This window comes from Garra rufa, chromosome 22 (genome assembly GCF_049309525.1).
Source record: "Garra rufa chromosome 22, GarRuf1.0, whole genome shotgun sequence".
Taxonomy (NCBI): Eukaryota; Metazoa; Chordata; class Actinopteri; order Cypriniformes; family Cyprinidae; genus Garra; species Garra rufa.
Window position 1 is genome coordinate 25,752,556 of NC_133382.1, and position 21,496 is coordinate 25,774,051.

Below are 21,496 nucleotides of genomic sequence, written 5' to 3' on the forward strand. Positions count from 1 at the left end.
AGGTGAATGCACAAGCATAAAAATCTATCTAAATATTATTACAGTAAAATGTTATGCAGTGTTATGCAGCAATACCTGCTGATCAACACCAACAGCATCCAGTCCGTCGTACATTATGTCCACCCAACCGTCTTTGGAAGCGAGAACAAAAAGGGACATGAGGGCCTGAGGGAGGTGAGAGATAATAAAAAAGGTTAAAAGAATCTTTGACTTCAGCAGCTCAATTTGACTTTGTCGAAAATGGAATGAGACCATAACGGATTCTCTTCAAATTGCAAGTGGCATTACCAGTCGCTTCCAGGTACGTCTAAAAGGGCATCTTGAGACAGAACAAATGTTTGTGCAACCACTGCCAGTTTAAACACTTACCTGCCCAAGGTTATCAAAGTTGTACTTGTGCCTGACCCATTTGTAGCTAGCCTGGAGGCAATCAGACTTGTTGGTGATGTTCCTCGTATCCTCCCCCTGACACACAAAGAACTTTCCTTTGAAGAGCTGTGAGGAAAAAGCAATTTTATCAGCTCATAACCAACCTTCCTTTTCTCTGCAAGCAATTTTATGGAATAACACACATAAAATGACTAAACTACTACGACAGCAGGGGACAAGAGAGGCAATGCCTCCTCAAAATACTGGATGAGAAAAAATGCATAGTACAAAAATAAAGCAATGCCAACATTACAAGATATAACATGTATAAATCACTTGTTTTTCTAAAGAAACACTGACCAACAGTGACACTAGCAGGTAAAGTTACAGCGAGATTCTGCGTCTCTCTCGCCTCCCTTGAGCCCATAGAGTTTTAACAGGCCCCCTAAAACGTGCGGTGAGTTTGGTGGGGGGTAATTAAGAATGAATGGGGGAAAGTCACATAAGAGGAGGCAAGGCCTCCATCACGATATGAGTGGATATTTATCATGCGATAAATCCCGCCTCTTGTGTTTGTTCACGTTCTGCGTTCGCGAATCAGTCTGAATGAACAATATATTGCCATTAATGGGAAGACTAATTTAAAAAGTAAGTAAAAAACTTGCACACTTACATAAAACCAAATTGTTTCTACAAAATAAGACTTAAAATGGCCTGAAAACATAGGAGGAACTGTGGGAGTTTTCAGTGAGTAATCAGCTTGGTGAAATTTAAACTCAATCTCCTTGTCTGTGAACAATATTTACCAAGCTTTGTTGGCTGATGATCTGAAAAATTCAAAAATTGTTAAAAGTTAACTATTAAAAAGAACAGCTGAATATAAGTTCACAGATAAAATATATTGTTTAAATTGTTACTGCCTTGCGTTTTTTAGTATTTGTCATCCTTTCCAATCAAAATGCTTGCTACAGATACGAAAATGCAGAAAATCGGCCTGATCCGATATTTTTATGATGGAAGAAAGTTTCGGAGGCAGTGTGTAAACGTGATTGACACAACGTGAGGTCGTATTTATTGCAAAAATTTCAGAATCAGTGTGCAATGACCTTTATTATACTGGAATAAATGTAATTAATTAATTATTAATATATGTTACAATTTCAAACAAGATGGTTATGTCCCCATTTGTGAAGTCCAGTATGACTGTTTAGTGAAAACCATACAAGGACAAAGTCAATGTTACACATGACACATCGTACAGGCACAAAGATCACAGGCATCTTCTCCTGGAAAAATGGAAGATAAATTACATCGGCGTTCCCCTACGGACTTATGTAAATTGTGGAAGTACGGAAAACAGAACATTTTAATCATAGTCAAATTATTCAGCTGTGGGCAGGAAGAGTATGTTTCAAATTTACAGAATGACAGAAAATCATGTATCCATTCTACGCACCACCTCTTTCACTCTCACTAAAAGTCTTAAAGGCAATCTTGTGGATTAAACACACAGAGCTGTCAAATGTTATGTTACTGTATATATGATGGTGATTTCTTAGAAGGAATTACTACAATTAATCCCTAAAGTCAAGACTGGCTTTTACTTTAACAGTCTGATCCAAGCAAGAAATATTATATCCACATAACTGTAAGATAGCATTTCAAACTTCCCTACTGAGAAATGTAACTAAAGCTGGTTTAAGAAGGCCTGCTATGCTGACCAAGCTGAAGAGTGCTCAAAATCTTTCTGAAACTATCTAAGAGAAGTCAATTTACAATCAGAAAACCATTTCAAAATGATTTACACTTGTGATTTCTGCAGGGTTATGCTGTGTTGTACTCACCTGAACTCCCAAGATGCCAAAAATAATGAAGAAGGCACAGCAGATGACGACAATGTTCCCGATAGGCTTGAGTGATGACATCAGTGTCTCAACAACCAGCTTCAGTCCCGGAGCTCTGCTGATCACTCTGAAAATCAAACAAGAGAACAGATGTTAATCTAGCCTGGAGGTTCTCAGATGGTTTTTGCTGCAGGAGCTTGATTTTCCATTTGGAAATCAAGAGGCAACTCAACACACAAACTATTTTCTATGGAAACAAACAAAATTACATAATTTGTATAGTATTATCAGAAAGGTAGTAAGGACATTGTTGTGGTACTCTTGTCAATGCACATTGAGAACTGACACAAAAGAGAAAAAACTGTTGAATTAAGTCATTATTTTGGTTTTCTTTGCGCACAAAAATATTCTCATAGCTTCATAAAATTAAGGCTGAACAACTGCTGTCACATGGACTATTTTAACAATGTCCTTACTACATTTTTAGCCTTGAAGTGGTAGTTATGTTGCTGTCGTTGGAGGTAATGAGTAATTCATTTTCAGAATTTTCATTTTTGGGTGAACTATCCCTTTTAATGTCTTTTACACTTCAAATGGCTTTATCGTGGAGCCCATAAATGCCTAGTTCTGCCATGAAACTCTAGATGGCACAGGCTGACGGGACATTAACGTAATTGATGATATCACAGAGTTGGCACAAGCTGTTGCGTACGCAACCAATGAGCTTGCAACCTTACATTTAAATGGCTGGTAGCATTCACTTGGGCATTTTGCAGCGCACTTTAAGAGTTCCTCTGAAACCCTCCACCTTCCCCAGCTCCACCTGTATAGATCTGCTACAGGTTATTTTATGCTATTTGTGCAGCAGCAGTATGTCTTAAATACTCACAGCACCGCATCGCCATATGCTTTGGCAGTAGCAAGTTCCTGCTTCCTTGCCTACTTGTTTGCAGCAGCAATAATCTACAACTACAGCAATAACCAACAGAAGCAGCAATTCAGCAGCGTAGCAGATCTATTCCTCCAAGACGAAATACATTAACATTTTCATATCCATTACGATGCTAAACTTTTTAGAGAATTGTCATGACAGAATTAACCTCAAAAAATATGTTAGTGATCACCACAAACTATGTTCATTCTTATTCAACGGCTATTTAACGTTGGGCATTTGGGTAAAAATTCGAATTAGACACACTATCTTTGACAAATAATAAAAGTCCTTGCCTGGCCAGAGTCTGCGAGTGGATAAATATTTTTCCTGCTTTCACCGACCTGACATTAGTCAGCTTTCTCTACTTTTTGCATTCCTTTATTGCTGCAATCACTACCTTCTCTACGAGTGAGCACGGCAATTACCAGCAAACATTTCATGCCCTAGCCATTATGCTAAGCAACTGCAATGTAATGCTGTGGGGAAACTTTCTGTGCTGCAAAGAAAGGAGACAGTTTTAATTAAACCGCCGGAATAAAGATGAAGCCTAATTATTAACGGCACGACATCCGGCACAAAACCGCACCTGTCAACCTCTGCGGAGGGTGGCACCAACAGTGACACAAAGACACCTGCTCACAAAAGCACACACAATAACATATGTAATACAAATACACAGCTGTAACAGCAATTCAGCTGCTTAAGAGGCCAGGGTGTGCTCTTTTGTTAAAATAAATAAATAAATAAACTAAAAGGGGAGAGAAAGCAAAAGTTTGGCTTCTTTAAAGTTAACATGCTGTCTTAAAGGGATTCTGTCATTAATTGCTCACCTTTATGTTGTTTTCAAACCCGTAAAGCCTTTGTTTATCTTCAGAACACAAATTAAGATATTTTTAATGAAATCCGAGAGCGTTCAATGTCCAGAAAGGTAGTAAGGGCATTGTTAAAATCGTCCATGTGACATCAGTTTTTCAACCTTAATTTTATGAAGCTACAAGAATACTTTTTGTGTGCAAAGAAAACAAAAATAAGGACTTATTCAACTATTTCTTCTTTTCTGTTTTAGTCTTTTTGATGTGCGTTCATGTGAGTAGCACATGTGCAGGGTCAGAAAGCTCTCGGATTACATCAAAAATATCTTAATTTGTGTTCCAAAGATGGACAAAGGTCTTACGGGTTTGGAACGACATGAGGGTGATTTCATTTTTGGGTGAACTATCCCAAACTAGACAGTGAAAAAACAATGTAACAACAAATAATGTTTTTTACAAAGACTAACAATTAAAAAGTAGCACAGACACATTCAAGATCAACTGTTTTCTGTAAGAACAGCAGATTACATGTAAAATTATACTCTGAGGGAGTTGTAAAAGGCAACTGGCTTTAATCTGTGGCATTGTTTGTGTTGAACTGATGTTAATAGGACACAATGAGGACCTAAAGCAGTAGCAGGGCATCCAGATGCATTGCAGAAACATTGTATATTGCTAGATGTTTATGCTACCACACACACACACATATACACCCATAAACACACAAAAAAGACTTCAAAAATGTTTCTCTCCTCAGAATAAAGAATAAAAGGCACATTAGTCCTCATCTGGTGACAGTGATTTCTAGCTCCTCACCACAGAAGTGAGCTAAAGCGGAAAAAACCTGATTTGATCCTCGGCTTTGATCTTCTTAAGAAGTGTGCTGTGATTGTATCAGTGTCTGAGGATGAAGAAAAGGCCACGTTTAAAGAGACCAATCAGGTTTAGTCAAAGTGACTGGCTGAGAAAGGAGTCTGCCAAAAGGGAGTATAGATAACAGGCAGCGCTGTCTTTTGTTTGTCTGAATATCTGCGTGCATCTTTCACAAGCTCAAGCGTATTTATCAAAGCTCACTGGGGGGATTTCAGGTAATACCGTAAAATCAATTATGGAAATGTCAAATGATGAGAAGGATCAATATGTCTAGACCCACGCTCTGACTGAATTTGAGACGGACAGTCTAGAAATGATATGACTTGTTTACTGACTAAAACTAAAACAAATAAAATTGTTTTTCTTAGTTGAAATAAAGCTTGAACTGAAATATCAAATCAAATCAAATATGAATATTATGATGAAAAACACATTTTAAGAAATAAAATGAAAACTAAATAGAAAATAAAACAATTAAAATCACAAAAATCATTTAACAAAACTACTAAAACCTAAACTAAAAATAAAAATAAATATTAGAATGGTATTGTATTATAATATAAAAAATAATGTTAAAACTGGTCTCACACCATGAGATTTCAACCCCTGGTCAATAGAGGGCGCTAGTGTCTGAAGTGTTGTGCCAGTAATGTTTTTCAATACAGTAGACATTCCAGAACACAGTGAAGTTATTTGCTTACATGTATAAACTGTAAATATGAGATTTATCTGTATTTATATGGGCCATTCTACAAAACTGGTGTAAACTGCTGTCCCACTGGTGTAAAACACATTTAAAAAGCATTTAAGTATTCAAATCTTAGATGTTTACTGAGATCCCTTTATAATCTACTGAAACCCACAATAGTATATATAATCATCATTTATTTGGTACTTTTAATTGGGAGGTGGCACTCTCTCTCAAAGCTATATGGTGAGTAGATGTGCCCCTTTCATTTTGAGGTAATTGTGTTCAAAAGTCTGAAAATCTTTAAATAACGTCACTACCAAACATGTTTTTCTGCGACTTTTGTGGGTGTTTTTCCATGACATTTAGTTTTTATTTGTGTACGACTGTTTAAAACTGTGCTAGCTAACCATGTGCTGATTAGCATCATTGAGGTAGGCTTAAAAGTATCTAAAACTGTCACTACTGAAACATTTGGTGAAGTTTCGGTAGTGGCATCGTTTTCTTGTGTGTTATTCTATAAAATTTAGTTTTTTATGTGTGTACAACTGTTCAGAACTGTGCTAGCTAACCATGTGCTGATTAGCATCTTTGAGCTGGGCTCAAAAGTTACTACACTGCAAAAAATGCTTTTCTCACTTAGATGTTTTGTCTTGTTTCGAGCCAAAATATCAAAAAATTCTTCAATCAAGAAGGATTTTGTAGACGAGTAAAAATGATTGTGTTGGTTTTTTTTGTTTGTTTGTTTTTTTTTTAGAAAAGAAAAAGTCAAAATTAAGCGTTTTTGCTTGAAACAAGCAAAAATAATCTGCCAATAGAGTAAGAAAAATAATCTTGTTTTCCGTTTGAAATAAGATTTTTTTTATTACCCCATTGGCAGATTATTTTGCTTGTTCTAAGCAAAAACTTAATTTTGACTTGTTTTTTTCTGAAAGCAAGAAAATCATTTTTACTCTTCTAGAAAATCCTTCTTGACCCTGCTGAAAAACAAAACAAACAAAAAAACAGCTAAAACCAACCTAGGCTGGTTGGCTGGTTTTAGCTGGTCATAGTTGGTCAGCAGGCTGGTTTTAGAGGGGTTTTAGCCACTTCCCCAGTCTGGTCAGACCAGCTAAAACCAGCTACTTCCAGCTTAAACCAGCTAAGACCAACCAACCAGCCTAGGCTGGTTTTAGCTGTTTTTTTCAGCAGGGGATTTAATGATTTTTTTTTATATTTTGGCTGGAAACAAGACAAAAAATCAAAGTAAGAAAAGCATTTTTTGCAGTGTAAAATTATCAATACTAAAACAGTCACGACCAAAACATTTGGTGAGTTTCCGTATTGATGTTTTTTGTGTTATGCCATAAAAATTGAGTTTTTATGGTGTACAACTGTTCAGAACTGTGCTAGCTAACCATGTGCTGATTAGCATCTTTAAGGTAGGCTCAAAAGTATCTAAAATTGTCACCATTGAAACAGTCACGAGCAAAACATTTGGTGAAGTTTCAGTAGTAACATAATTGTTTTTTTGGGTGTTATTCCAAAAATTTAGTTTTTATGTGTGTACAACTGTTCAGAACTATACTAGCTAACCATGTGCTGATTAGCATCTGTGAGGTAGACACAAAGGTATCTAAAAACAGTCACCGAAACATTTGGTGAGTTTTGGTATTGACATAATTGTTTTGTTGGGTGTTATTCCATAAAATTAAATTTTTATGTGTGTACAACTGTACACGACTGTGCTAGCTAGCCATGTGCTGATAAGTGTCTTTAGGGTAGGCTCAAAAGTATCTAAAATTGTCACTACTGAAACATTTGGTTAAGTTTCGGTATTGATGTAGTAGTTTTATTGGATGCTATTCCATAAAATTTATTTTGTATGTGTGTACAACTGTTCAGAACCGTGCTAGCCAACCATGTGCTGATTAGTATCTTTGGGGTAGGCTCAAAAGTATCTGAAATTGTCACTACCGAAACAGTCACGACCAAAACATGTCATTATTGTTCCTGTAGTGACAAAAAGGAACACCAAATCCTTTATTTGGAGGAAACGAACAAAATGTTAGTACACTTATGCACGTTTATTATTTTAGTATGGGAGTTTAAATTCTGTAATGTGATGTGGTCTCTACCAAAAATGTGCAGTCACGACCGAAACATGGGATGTTTTGTGAAAAATAAAATATACTGAATTATCAGCTAAGATGTTATGATAGTGTTTGGTTCAAGGTATAAGCTACTGAATCCTTAAGTTTGCAATCAAATTAACTCAAAATACAACAAATCTCATAAATTGCACTTCAAATATTGTTAAAACTGTTTTTGATTTACCTCTGAAAATTTTTAAATAATTTAGTAAAAAATATAATAATACATACAATATATAATATATACAATAGAAGTTAACCTTAAAAATATCTTAATAGGTCAATATAACCCTTCTTATTAAATTATATATTACTGTGTTTCGGTAGTAACAAATTTAGGCAGAGGACAAATATTCCAAAACGTTTTAAAAATACAATATGAGAATTAAGTGCACAATTACTAGATCATAAATGTCTACCTTAGATATTATACAATTTGCATACATACAAAATTTGTGGATTTTTTTTCCCCAAGATGATTCCAACACTCACTTTGAAACAATTCTGTAAAACGGCCCATATATTAGTGTAGTTCTAGTTTTATAATGTAATGCTGATGCGCTCTTCTGGTTTGTATGCATGTGTTATAGTTACTGTGTTCTACAAGCCTTTCGAAAAGCCAAATTTCCCATATTCATAGCTGCAATCCGGTCTTTGTGTTCTGAAAGGTTTTAATAAATAAATAAATTAAGAAGGGAACAATAACTAGAGCACTGAAGGAGCCTCTTATTCCCAGAACACAGAGACACATTTTCATCCTGGCTGTAATTAAAGGATGCTGTAGTTGGGCTGGGAACTGTCAGTTTGGGGGATTCAAGCTGTGTGTCCCTGACACACACACACACACACACATACACACAATCTAAGGACATCCGTCAAAGGACAAAAAAAATCTCAACTACGAAAAAGAAGGGAGTAAAAACATCAGCATAAAAGCAGATGTAATGCAAATTCTCTCATTATTTACTCACTCTCATGTCGTTCCAAACCTGTATGACTTTCTTTCTTCTGCACACCAAAAAAGGAGATATTAAAGGGATTGTTCACCCAAAAATTCAGTCATTACTTATTCATCCTGGCATTGTTTTAACGCGCCCGTGAAGAAATAATGACCGAACTCCTAGCATTCTCACATATTCCAGTGAAATTATGACTTCACAATTACACAAGCAATTATCTAAAAACAATAAGACATAAGGGACATCTGCAGAGATGCTATGCAAATGAAATTAATCAGTTCCAGATGAAATCCGAAAGAGCCAATCTGTCCTTATCGTCTTTTGCTGCAATTCTTCGTCCTTGTAATTACAGCAAATAGACAATGAAGAAAAACGAACTTGCTTCAAGTCAAGCATGGTTAGATCAGCTTAACAAATGCCTTAGAGTGGACAGGCACTGTGAAAGAAGTGGAACTGTAATTAGCGTGAGAATTAATGAGCACAAACAATAATAAAGCGTTACATTATGTCAGGTTTTTTGCATTGCGAAGAGGTCAAGCAGGAGACTGAATGGAGTGATATGAGTAGATGGATGCTGGCGTCAGGTGTTTAAGGGAGGGTCTGGTCCTCTGGGGCTCAGGCGGACAGTGGAGGATGGATGGTTCTTTATGTTTTTCAGATTAATTTAGATCCGCAAGGGTGACATGCAGTGCAACATACAGTGGAGGGGTTTAACCTGGGGGTCAAAGAGTTGATGAATTTACAGAGTGTGCACATCCCCCTTAACACAGTGCATAAATCATCCTGTCTAAAGACTGAAAGAGACACATCTCTGTAATGACTCCATTAATACTTGATAAGGAGTGCACAGACATTAACTGTCCATACAAACACGGATTTTTAAATAAATGAATGGGTTTACAGTATCAACCCCTCTAATAGGGAATTTTAATTTGAATCATTTGCTTATGTTCCTGTCATTCTAAATCTGTATGGCAAAATGAGATGTACTGAAGTATTTTTATGCTGCTCTTGTCCATAAAATGAAAACGGGGACTAGGAGTTATCAAACTTTAAAAAAAGGACCATAAAAGTCTACAAAAAAGAAAAAAAAAAAATCAAATAATTCTTTTTTTTCTATTCATAAAGGAATAAATTAATTAATTAATACTACTACTACTAATCATAATAATGGTAACACTTTACAATAAGGTTCATTAGTTAACATTAGTTAACCACATTAGTTAACATTAACTAATAATGAGCTGCACTTATACAGCATTTATTAATCTTTGTTAATGTAAATTTCAACATTTCTAATACATTATTAAAATTTTGTTAACATTAGTTAATGCAGTGTGAACTAACATGAACAAACAACGAACAGCTGTATTTCTGTTAACTAATGTTAATAAAGATTAGTAAATACAGTAACAAATGTATTGCTCATGGTTAGTTCATGTTAGTTAATACATTAACTAATGTTTAACTAATGAACCTTATTGTAAAGTGTTACCATAATAATAATGTAAAAAAGTAATATGCGTTCCAAAAAATATTTTAACATAAATTATTTGTCATCAGAAGAATTAATTCTATTTTAAAATATATTAAAATAAAAAACTGATGCTTTAAATTGCAATAATATTTTACAATATTATTTGACTTCTTTTCCCATAAATATGAAAAAATAAAATCTTTAAAAAATTAGACATTTTGAAGAATGCTTACACTGCTCTTGTCCATATAATAATAATAATAATAAACGGATAGGGACTAGAGGCTGTCAAACTTTAAAACGTGCCATAAATGAATAAAGTCTAATAATAATAATAATAATAATAATAATAATAATAATAATTAATTAATTAATCTAAAAATGCCGCTCTTTTAACTTTCTATTCTTCAAAGAATAATAAATAAATAAATAAATAATTCATATATATATACTACTACTACTACTACTACTACGTACTTAATAATAATTATAATAATAATAATTTGGAAAAAAGTAATATCCAAAAAAATTAAGCAGTTTTTAACATAAAAAATATTCTTGTGCCATCACAAGATTTCATTCCATTTTAAAATATTAAGTTGCTTTAAATTGTATTAGTTGCTTTAAACAATATTATTTGACTTTTAAATATTAAACAAAAGGCGAATTAATTAAATTAAAAAAATAATAATTATATCAATCAAGACAAAATTAGACGTTTATGGTTGAATGGTAGTGTATTTAAATTATTAAAATTAAAATAATTAAAAAAGGAAAAAAAGGGAGGAAAAAGTCAAATGAATGTATATAAATTGTATTTAAGAAAATATTTGTGAATAAATATTAATATTACTTAAATATTAATAATAACAATGAAAATTATTTAAAAAATAATTTGGATAAAATGTATTTAAAGATTAAAAATTGTCTTGCTTGACAGCCATGGTAGCATTCACTCTAAATGTATAGAAAAGAGCAGATGGGACTCCTTGCTAAAAAAAAAAAAGAAAAAAAAAGAAAGTGAAGTCATACCAGATTGGAAATAAATGAGGGTGAATAGACAATAGTCGAATTTTTCATTTTTGCGTGGACTGTCACTTTAAGCACACTGCACAGACTGGTCCAGATACACATGTGGTCTGGATTACCCACCCCTCCCTAAATTCACTTTTGCCGGAGTAGCCGAGCCCACGCTGTGGAGACTTTTTACAGCTGTCTTTGTCTTTCTTTTGATTTCAACTTGGACTTCACACAGAGGTGCATTAATATAAAGTCTGTCGAGGGAAGGATCAAGAAGTAAAACTTTCAAAAGGTGTTCGGCGGTGCAGAGGCAGACACACACAGTAAAGTTCTCTGAAGCAGAGCGGTTCTGGCAGTGGAAGAAACTCTGTGTGAGAATCTTTAAAATGTTCACGCAGAGGAGCTCGAGGTGAAAACACAGACCGCTTCATGTTTAATTTACAGGGCGTTTTTTCTTTTCTGGGTGCTCTACGTTTTCTGACAGTCAACTCAAAAAACTGTCATTAGTTATAATGGGACCCTATCACACAGACTGTTTAAAGGTTAATTCAGCTTATGTAACCATACCACCAGTGGATAAAATTCAATACTTCATCAGAATAAAATCATAAAAAGGAATTTGAGATTTGTTCCACATACTATCCATTATCTATAAGGGTATACTTGGATCTCTATGCACTATTTAGTAGCAGTGGAGTAATAGTGATGCTCAAGGCTAGTGACATGAATCATATATTAGATGTTTTAGCAAACCGCTGAAGGATGCCTTAAAAGATTTGCTGGAAGACTTATTCATCATATCAAAATACCTCATCCCTATTTGGCACGATATAGTTCAGCAAACAAGCATGCTTCATCAGCACAAATTAAAATACTCATAAAAAGTCTAGAAAATCACGGATTCAGGAAAAAGTAAGTATGTGCAGGGATAATCCACACCAGAGGTCAATAATTAGAAGACCAGGCGCTGGGGATCCAGAGCCAAGATCGGTTCCACTCGGGCTGCTAATAATTTCTCATTGAATTAATGCAATTATAGCATTTTTTTCCCCTCAGCAACTTTTTTCTCTTTACTAGTCTGCAGGTACAAAAGTATATAACATGCAGTTAAAGTCAAAAGTTTTTATACACCTTGCAGAATCAGCAAAATGTTAACTATTTTATCAAAATAAGAGGGATAATACAAAACGCATGATATTTTTTATTTAGTACCTGAATAAGATATTTTACATAAGACATTTATACATAGTCCACAAGAGAAAATAATAGTTGAATTTACAAAAAATTACCGCATTCAAAGGTTTACATACACTTAATTCTCAATACTGTTGTTACTGTTTTTTTTTTAACTGCCCACTGTTCTTCAGAAAAATCCCACAAATTCTGTGGTTTTTCAGCATTTTTGTGTATTTGAATCCTTTCAAACAATGACTGTATTTGGGATCCATCTTTTCACACTGAGGACAAGTGAGGGACTCATATGCAACTATTACAGCGGATTCAAACACTGACTGATGCTTCAGAAGGAAACACGATGCATTAAGAGCTGGGGGTGAATACTTTTGAACAGAATGAAGATGTGTACAATTTTCTTATTTTGCCTAAATATCATATATCTTTTAAAATTTAGTATTGCCCTTCAGAAGCTGTTCTTCAAATTCAAAAAGCTTTTACCCCCCGGCTCTTAATGCATTGTGTTTCCTTCTGAAGCATCAGTGAGCGTTTGAACACATATGTAATAGTTGCATATGAGTCCCTCAGTTGTCCTCATTGTAAAAAGATGGATCTCAAAATCATACAGTCATTGTTGAAACTGGTTCAAATAAACAAAAATGCTGGAAAACCAAAGACTTTGTGGGACCTGAAAGATTTTTCTGAAGAACAGCGGGCAGTTTAACTGTTCAGGACAATGAAGGGACTCATGAACAACTATCACTAAACAAAAAACACAGCCAAAAATGGATCATTTGGGTAACAGCACAGTATTAAGAATTAAGTGTATGTAAACTTTTGAACAGGGCTATTTTTATAAATTCATCTATTGTTTTCTCTTGTGGACTATATGTAAACATCTTTTATGTGAGATAACTTATTCAGGTGAGTACTGAATAAACAATAACTTACATTTTGTAAAATCCCTCTTATTTTGGTAAAATAATTAACATTTTGCAGATTATGAAAGGGGCATGTAAACTTTTGACCTCAACTATAAATATTAGATGATAAATATACATGTAAGCAACAATTTTTTTTTTCTATTTAAATGATTTAGCTCACTACTCACCCCCATGTCATCCAAAATGTCTGTCTTTCTTCAGTCGCAAAGAAATTAAGATTTTTGAGGAAAATATTCGAGGATTTTTCTCCATATAGTAGACTTCAATGGGGATCAATGGGTTGAAGGTCCAAAATACAGTTTTTAATGCAGCTTCAAAGAGCTCTACATGATCACAGCCGAGGAATAAGGGTCTTATCTAGCGAAACGATCTGCCATTTTCTAAAAAAAAAAAAAAAAAAATACAAATTTATATACTTCTTAACCACAAATGCTCATCTTGCACTAGCTCGACTTCATGCATTATGTATTCATGTTGGAAAGATCACGAGTGGTTAGTTATTCATCTGTGTACTTCGGTTCAAAAAGGTAGGGTAAAAAGTGAAAAACTCCATCTGATTTTCTCCTTCAACTTTAAAATCACCCAACATCATTGTTTGAATTAAGGGTGTTTGACTTTCTTTGCACATTCAGTTTGTAAAGCGTGACCATTCAAATGTGATTACGTAATGCGTGAGGTTAAGCAAGATTTGTGGTTAAAAAGCATATACATTTTTTTTTTTTTTCAGAAAATGACAGATCGTTTCGCTAGATAAGACCCTTATTCCTCAGTTGGGATCGTAGAGCCTTTTGAAGCTGCATCAAAACTGAAATTTAGACCTTCAACCCATTGATCCCCATTGAAGTCAACTACATGGAGAAAAATCCTGAAATGTTTTCCTCAAACTATTTCTTTTTTGATCTATAGAAAGAAATACATGAACACCTGGGATGAAAAAGGGTTCTTTCCAGTTCCTTTTTAGAAATGTTTTTGATGGCACATTAATGTTGCACCAACACAGCTGAAAGTCAAGTAAAAACACAACTACTGGAATGTGATGCATTTTTAATACAAGTCTCTTGGTAGTTTAAGGAACTTGCAGAAGTTGACCCTAAATTGAGAAGTGCTTGAAAAGGGAGAAGGGAGCGACTGGGGGTGAAAGACCAGTGTAAGCATTTTGTGGGGAAATTGGGCAGGAAAGATGAATATTTGATTTTTATTTTCTGCTGGAATATGTCATAAATATTTAAGAGCAGGGAAGGCCTCCAGAAGTTCCCTCTGCAGGAGAAAAGGTGCGCAGCACACACACATATACACTTACATATGCATAAACACAAACACAGCTACATACTGCATCAATTAGCAGCTAAATGATGCTTCTGTGAGGAAGAGGCTAATTGTGGGACTTCAGTCTTTACATTAATTATGCTTGTAAGAAAGTGGATGCTGATTTAAGATGTGCAAATCTAGCACTCTGACCCCAAAGTACATGTAAATGTTTATGTATGTAGCCTACAGCTTTGCATTAAAGCTTTGATGTAATCGTTGTTATTATTTAGCATAATGACTAAATGAACAGTCATGTTGTGATCAGTGTACCTGAGCGGCCGCAGGGTCCTCAGTAAACGTAGCACCCGAAGCATTCCCAGGATCTTAGTCCCGCTGTTGGAGATCAGGGATACAAGGATGTCAATCACGGAGATCATCACCAGCATACCATCCAGGATGTTCCAGCTGCTCTTCAGATAGGTCTTCTGCCCGAAACACCAGCCCAAAGCAACCACCTTCACAACAAGAGGTATGATTTTAAAGCAAAAATGTTGGATAGAATTTAGTCTAAAGGGGTAGCTCACCTCCAGACATTTTTTTACAGATCATCAAAGATGTTCATGTCTTTTTTTTCTTCAGTCGTAAAGAAATGTTTTTTGAGGAAAATTACAGGATTACAGGATTTCTCTCTATATTATGAATATCTATGGTGCCCCCAAATTTGAACTCCCAAAATGCAGTTTAAATGCAGCTTCAAAGGACTCTGAACAAACCCAGCTGAGGAAGAAGGGTCTTATCTAGCGAAACGATTGGTTATTTTCTAAAAAAAATTACAATTTATATACTTTTTAACCACAAACATGTAAAAAAAATAATAAACAGGAATATACACCGTTCACACAGAGCTAGACCAAGATGAGTGATTGCAGTTAAAAAGTATATAAATTGTAACATTGTAATCGTTTCGCTAGATAAGACCTTTTTTTCTCAGCTGGGATCATTTAAAACCCTTTGAAGCTGCATGTAAATTGCATTTTGGAAGTTCAAACTCTGGGGCACCATAGATATCCATTATGTGGAGAGAAATCCTGAAGAAAGAAAAGCATGAACTAATTGGATGACAATAGGGTGAATACATTATCTGTACATTTTTGCTCTGGAAGTGAACTACTCCTCTAAAACAGTGTACAGTTTCATGATAAAACATTGCATTCTAATCCAAGTGAATCATTTGTAGGTTGATCAGGGGTGCAGTTCCCAAAAGCATTGTTAGCTAAGTTGCAAGTAACTTTGAATTGTATTGGTAATGACAGAATTTGTGACCATAGTTGATTTTGGAAAACGCAACCCTGTTTGGCTAAACTATAGAAGACCGACAGATTGTATCGTGAATATCAAAAACTTTTGCAAAAATAAAAGACTTCAACTTTGAAGGAATAGTTCAGCCAAAAATGAATATTTGATGACAATTACTTTACCTCAGGCCTAAGATTTAGATGAGTTTGTTTCTTCGTCTAAAAAGGTTTGGAGAAATTTAGCATTACATCACTTGCTCACCAATGGATCCTCTGCAGTGAATGGGTGCCGACAGAATGAGAGTTCAAACAGCGGATAAAAACATCACAATGATCCACGAATAACCAACACAACTCCAGTGCATGTTTGTAAGAAACTTGAATTTTAAACCACAATACAAGTCCATAATCCATAATCTGAACTGTTTTTGCTTGTAAACAGTGCTTGATTTCTTTCCTGATTCAGGTGAAACAATATTTTCATTGGAAAAAACAATATTATGGATAGAGGATGGAAATTATAATCATTATATATATTAAAGCATATTTTCTGTATCCTTCACAGTTATGAATTTTATTTACTGTAGCTTTCATTACAAATGAAATTTGCAAAAATATGCAGCTTGTTATAAACAAAATTCTTTCAAAATTTGGGAAGAAACACAGTTTCTTATTCCCTTGAGGTCTTTGTCACACTAGCGTGGCATTTCTGAGAACGTATCAGGTTAGACTGGCATACAGCTGGCATATAAAAGGGCTCAGAGGAGGAAAAAGCTGAGATAAACAAACCAGGAGTGAGAATCATCTGACTAAAAAGTGCTAAGCATGAATGCGCAGCTCCTAATGATGTTGCCAGTGAATATATCAAACCACAATGTGATCAGACCTCAAAGTGAACAAAGGCATGTCAGGCAACAAAAGCCAGGAGTTTCAACAGCCCTGTCATCTTCATCCGACCCGGAAAGTTTTCGTCAGACGCCGTTAATTAACCTCCAGTGAGTACGATTATTCTGCGCCATGATTTTCATTTGAAATCTCTTGGGTGGGCGTGACCTGGCATAAAGAAGGGCCCCAGAATAGAAACCCTAGACCTTTGTGACTGACACCTATGAACTTTTCTGTCTTCTCCACAGAGGCATCAGCATGTTCTTCCATTTCAACGATAGTCATTTGAATATCTGGCAGACAATCCGCCCCTACTTAGTATTAACTGCTGTGGTGAAGACTGGAAAATACAGAGCAAGCCTTGCTTAATAGACTCTTCATGTCGGTGGGCTCACTTTAGGACCTGCATTTGTTCAAATGTTTAATTCAGCTAACTGGCAGCAGTTGAACATGTCAGAGCGTGATTTTAATATTTGCTGCTGGAGCCTTTGTTTATACTCTGTAATTGTCAAAGGAAAGCAGTGCCTTAAAGGGATCGTTCAGCGAAAAATGAAAATTCTGTCATTATTTACTGTATTCACCCTCACTTTGTTCCAAACCCGCACAACCTACTTTCTTCAATGAAACACAGAAGGAGAGATCTGTTATTACAATGAACTGTTTTCAACATTTATAAGACATTTTTGAATTTTATTTATGTTACGTAGTCCAGTATAGGTAACTTTAAAATATTAAATCGCTATAGCAATCCACAAAAATGTTTTTTTTTAACAGCAAATCAGCATATTAGAATGATTTCTGAAGGATCATGTGACGCTGATAACTAAAGTAATGACGCTGAATATTTAGCTTTGATCACAGAAGTAAATTACATTTGAAAATGTATTCAAATAGAAAGCAGTTATTTTAAATAGTCAAAATATTTCACAATTTTACTGCTTTTGCTGTATTTTGGATCAAATAAATGCAGACTCGTGTGCAAATTTTTTTTTTTTTAAATCTTACTGTTCAAAAACTTTTGACTGGTAGTGCAAATCATGTTTTTCTTTGCAGGGATCCAAGTATTTTGTGACAAAACACCCATGATGTATGTTTTTATTTAAATTTTTACTATTAAACATTGTTAGCGACTTTTTGTGCCTTAAATAATTAAATAAAATATTTTCTTTATCTGGCAACGTTTTTCACCCAGAGTTTTTCTTTCAAAGATGACAAAACAGTGCAAATGTATTTATTTTTTTATTTTATTCGTTACATAGACCAATATAGGTAAGTTAAAAATATTAAATCGCTATAGCGTGAGTGTCATGGCGGAAACCCAATTGCACTATAATTTATACTATAAAACTGTTTTTGTGTCACAGAATGTAGGTTTGAGAGTTTTTTTTTTTTACGTGAGAGATAGATAACGTCTAGATAACGTCTATTTGAAAATTAGCTTGAACTTTTTCAGAAATGTGAGCTCCAGAGTGTCGAAGGCCATTCAGTGCTCAAGAAACTGCTGAGAGCAGCCTTACCTTGGCCAGATCTTCTGGAATTTGCCGCTAGCTTTCGCTCTATAGTGGTTAAACATGAGATATTTATTTTGGGTAAATCTTTGGCCTCATGAAACTATTATTTGTTCCAGAGCAAATAGTTTTGCCTGAGGGTAAAATCTCATCACATTATATTTCATGTAAATGTAATGCTGTATATCAGAGCGCTGCCTTTGTACTTTTGACTGAATTGTCTAGCAACTTTAATGATGGCTGTTGTTGTTTATTTAATATTATTATTCAATAAATATTAGTATTAGATGGTGACAAGAGATTGTTTTTATGAGTGAGTCAGCAGTAAATCCTTTTCATATTGAAAGAGACTGAAACAAAGTTGTAAACAAGGAAGTGTGGTAAACATTTTATACATCTTATGATGTCTTTACATTTTTTTAAAGCTTATAAGTGCATGAAAAATAGTGGCAATCACAGCCTTGAAATTGTCTCCTTTTGTGTTCTACGGAATAAAGAAAGGTTTAGAACAACATGATGGTGAGTAAATACTGACATTAGTTTCATTTGAGTTTTCTCTTAAAAGTAAAAGGCCCATCTAAAAAGCCTGTGACAGGAATGTTTTCACTAGACTCCATTAGCCACGCTGATCTAAGAGAGATCGACACTATAAAAAAGCCACAGGGAACTGAACTTAGTCTGCATTTGGCTGGTATTCTGGCCCAGGTAGTGTGTTAGTTTACCCTCTGTCAGAGACAACACCACACAGAGACAAATGCCAACCCCGTCACCTACCTTTATTGTCATTTCGGTCACAAAGATGGCAGTAAATATGTAGTTGGACAACGTCAGGAAGATGCGTTCCTGCGGAGAGAACCAGACAAGCAGGGAAAGTGACGGGTGAGTCAGTGCTGGATCAGAGAAGATTCGTGTGTGTGTGTGTGTGTGTGTGTGTGTGTGTGTGTGTGTGGCAAAACACATTAGAGGTGCCTCCTGTGAAGGCATCTATTGGACTAAGAATCTGCCCACGCTTTGAGTACTCCACGGCATTAACATCACATACTCACACGCACACCGCATGCAATAAATTTCATCCAGCATTCTCACTGGATACTACTAGATAACACAGTGGGTAACAAATGGATAAGTAACAGCTTCATGACAGCAAGCATCTCTGAAGTACAAATAAGTAAATCAAATGTGACAAACCATTATTATAAGAAAAAATGTTGGTTAAAAGTAAAAAAAGATAAAATAAATAAAAAAGAAAGTCATATCATACACTACCAGTCAAACGTTTTTGAACAGTAAGATTTTTAATGTTTTTAAAGAAGTCATTTATTTGCATTTATTTGAAGTACAGCAAAAACAGTTTTAAATTTTAAAATAACTGCTTTCTATTTGAATATATTTTAAAATGTAATTTACTCATGTGTTTTCAAAGCTGAATTTTAGTATAATTACTCCAGTCACTTAATCATTCAAAAATTGTTCCAGTATTCTGATTCGCTGCTCAAAAAAAAAAAAAAAAAAAAATTATATATATATATATATATATATATATATATATATATATATATATATATTATTATAATTATTATAATTATTATTATCAACATTTATCTGAAATATAAATCTTTTGTAACATTATTAATGTCTTTGTCATCACTTTTGATCAATTTAAAGCATCCTTGCTAAATAAAAGTATTAAAATGTATTTATTTTATGTTTCTTGAACAGCAAATCAGCATATTAGAATGATTTCTGAACGATCATGTGACACTGAAGACTGGAGTAATGGTGCTGAAAATGTAGCTTTGATCACAGGAATAAATAAAATTTTAAAATACATTAAAATAGAAAGCAGTTATTTAAAATAGTAAAAATATTTCACAATATTACTGCTTTTGTATTTGGATCAAATAAATGCAGGCTTGGTGAGCAGAAAAGCATTCTTTAAAAAATATTACTGTTCAAAAACTTTTGACTGGTAGTGTAAATTATGTTTTTGTGACAAAACACCCGTGATTTATGTTTTTATGAATATCATCATCTTCCAGCCCTAAGAATGTGCCTTTTTTGTGCCTTTAAGAATTTGTATTTGTATTTTCTTTATCTGGCAGAATTTTTCAACCAGCATTGCTTTAGAATACTATTATATAACCTCTGAAATATACCTTTACTGCCCCAGCATAGATTTTTTTTAATAAGATGACAAAACAGTTTTCATTTTATTTTGTTGTTTTATTTTAGTTAATTTAGTACATTAAGTTAAACTACAAGAAGATGAGAAATCATTTTGATATATAATTTTAAGCAATGAAAGTTTTTTACGGTTTCAGTTTTTGTTTTATAACTACAATAGCCCTGGGTCAAAACACAAATTGACCTGCATTGCACAAGGTTTTTATATATATATAAAAAAAAAAATCTGTTTAGTGACTAAACAGACAATGTGTCATCCGTAGCCAAAATTAGATTTTGATTGAATTTTAATTTGATGTTTGTTTGTTTCCATTTACAGTTAAAGTAAACAAAGACATGAGATCAAATCCGTAAACATAAGACTGTTACAAAACATCTTAAAATGACACTGCAAACATGAAGACCTCCTGCTCCTCTCGCCCTCCATACATGCCACACGGCCTTCCCACGCAGCAGGTGCTGTCCTCTCCACCTCTCTACTCTGACCTGAGCCAGGACTGTTTGTTCCTCTTTCAATATAACAGACTGTAACACTGTCAACAGACTCCATCCAAAAAAAACTCAAATCTAGACTCCGGGTGTAAGGAATATGACTTGTCTGATGCCTCGTAACCAATAGAGGTGTTTTGTAGCTGGATATAAAAGTGAACATAAAAGTCTTCATTTTCTACCAACATCAGAGCCACATAGGACGCAGTGGATTAGTTTTGGTTTTTAAGGTAATCCGCCACCAAATACACAAAAATGGAAGAGAGGGGTGGGGTGAGCAGTAGTTTATTATCATTTAAAGAGACATGCACCTAAACAGGTCGCTGTGAACAGAGCTGTTCAAAAAGGGTGTAGGACCAATACGACCATTGATGAATTTTAGCCAAAGTATGTTGCAGGCGTTTCATGAAGACGAAAAAGCAATGTATAAAAATGTATAACTTAACCAAATCGAATTGTAACTGGCCACCGCAGTGCAATACAAACCAAGCAGTCAACAATTTGAAACTTGAAAGTATTTAAATCTATCTTCGTCCCATTTTCCCACTTTTTCGATCTCTCCAATTTTCTGTCTACACTGCACCGTACTAAACGATGCAAACAAAAAGAACATACATTAAACAAATACAATGCAGTTTGCATTAGGGGTGACAGAAAAGATT

General features: G+C 34.5%; 2 protein-coding genes across 2 annotated transcripts in view; one reads left to right on the forward strand and one right to left on the reverse strand.

Moving 5' to 3' along the window:
- The window catches only part of LOC141297454 (voltage-dependent T-type calcium channel subunit alpha-1G-like), a 225,544-nt gene that overhangs the window by 129,253 nt on the left and 74,795 nt on the right, over positions 1-21,496 (forward strand). The gene's annotated exons all lie outside the window — the stretch shown is intronic.
- Positions 1-21,496, reverse strand: part of LOC141298286 (voltage-dependent T-type calcium channel subunit alpha-1G-like) — a 75,814-nt gene that overhangs the window by 49,528 nt on the left and 4,790 nt on the right. The window contains exons 2-7 of the mRNA XM_073828794.1: positions 20,775-20,878; positions 18,936-19,004; positions 14,804-14,988; positions 2,214-2,340; positions 370-495; positions 76-165 (exon numbers count right to left, since the gene is read on the reverse strand). Coding sequence (XP_073684895.1) covers positions 76-165; positions 370-495; positions 2,214-2,340; positions 14,804-14,988; positions 18,936-19,004; positions 20,775-20,878 — 701 coding nt within the window. The remainder of the gene's footprint in view (positions 1-75; positions 166-369; positions 496-2,213; positions 2,341-14,803; positions 14,989-18,935; positions 19,005-20,774; positions 20,879-21,496) is intronic.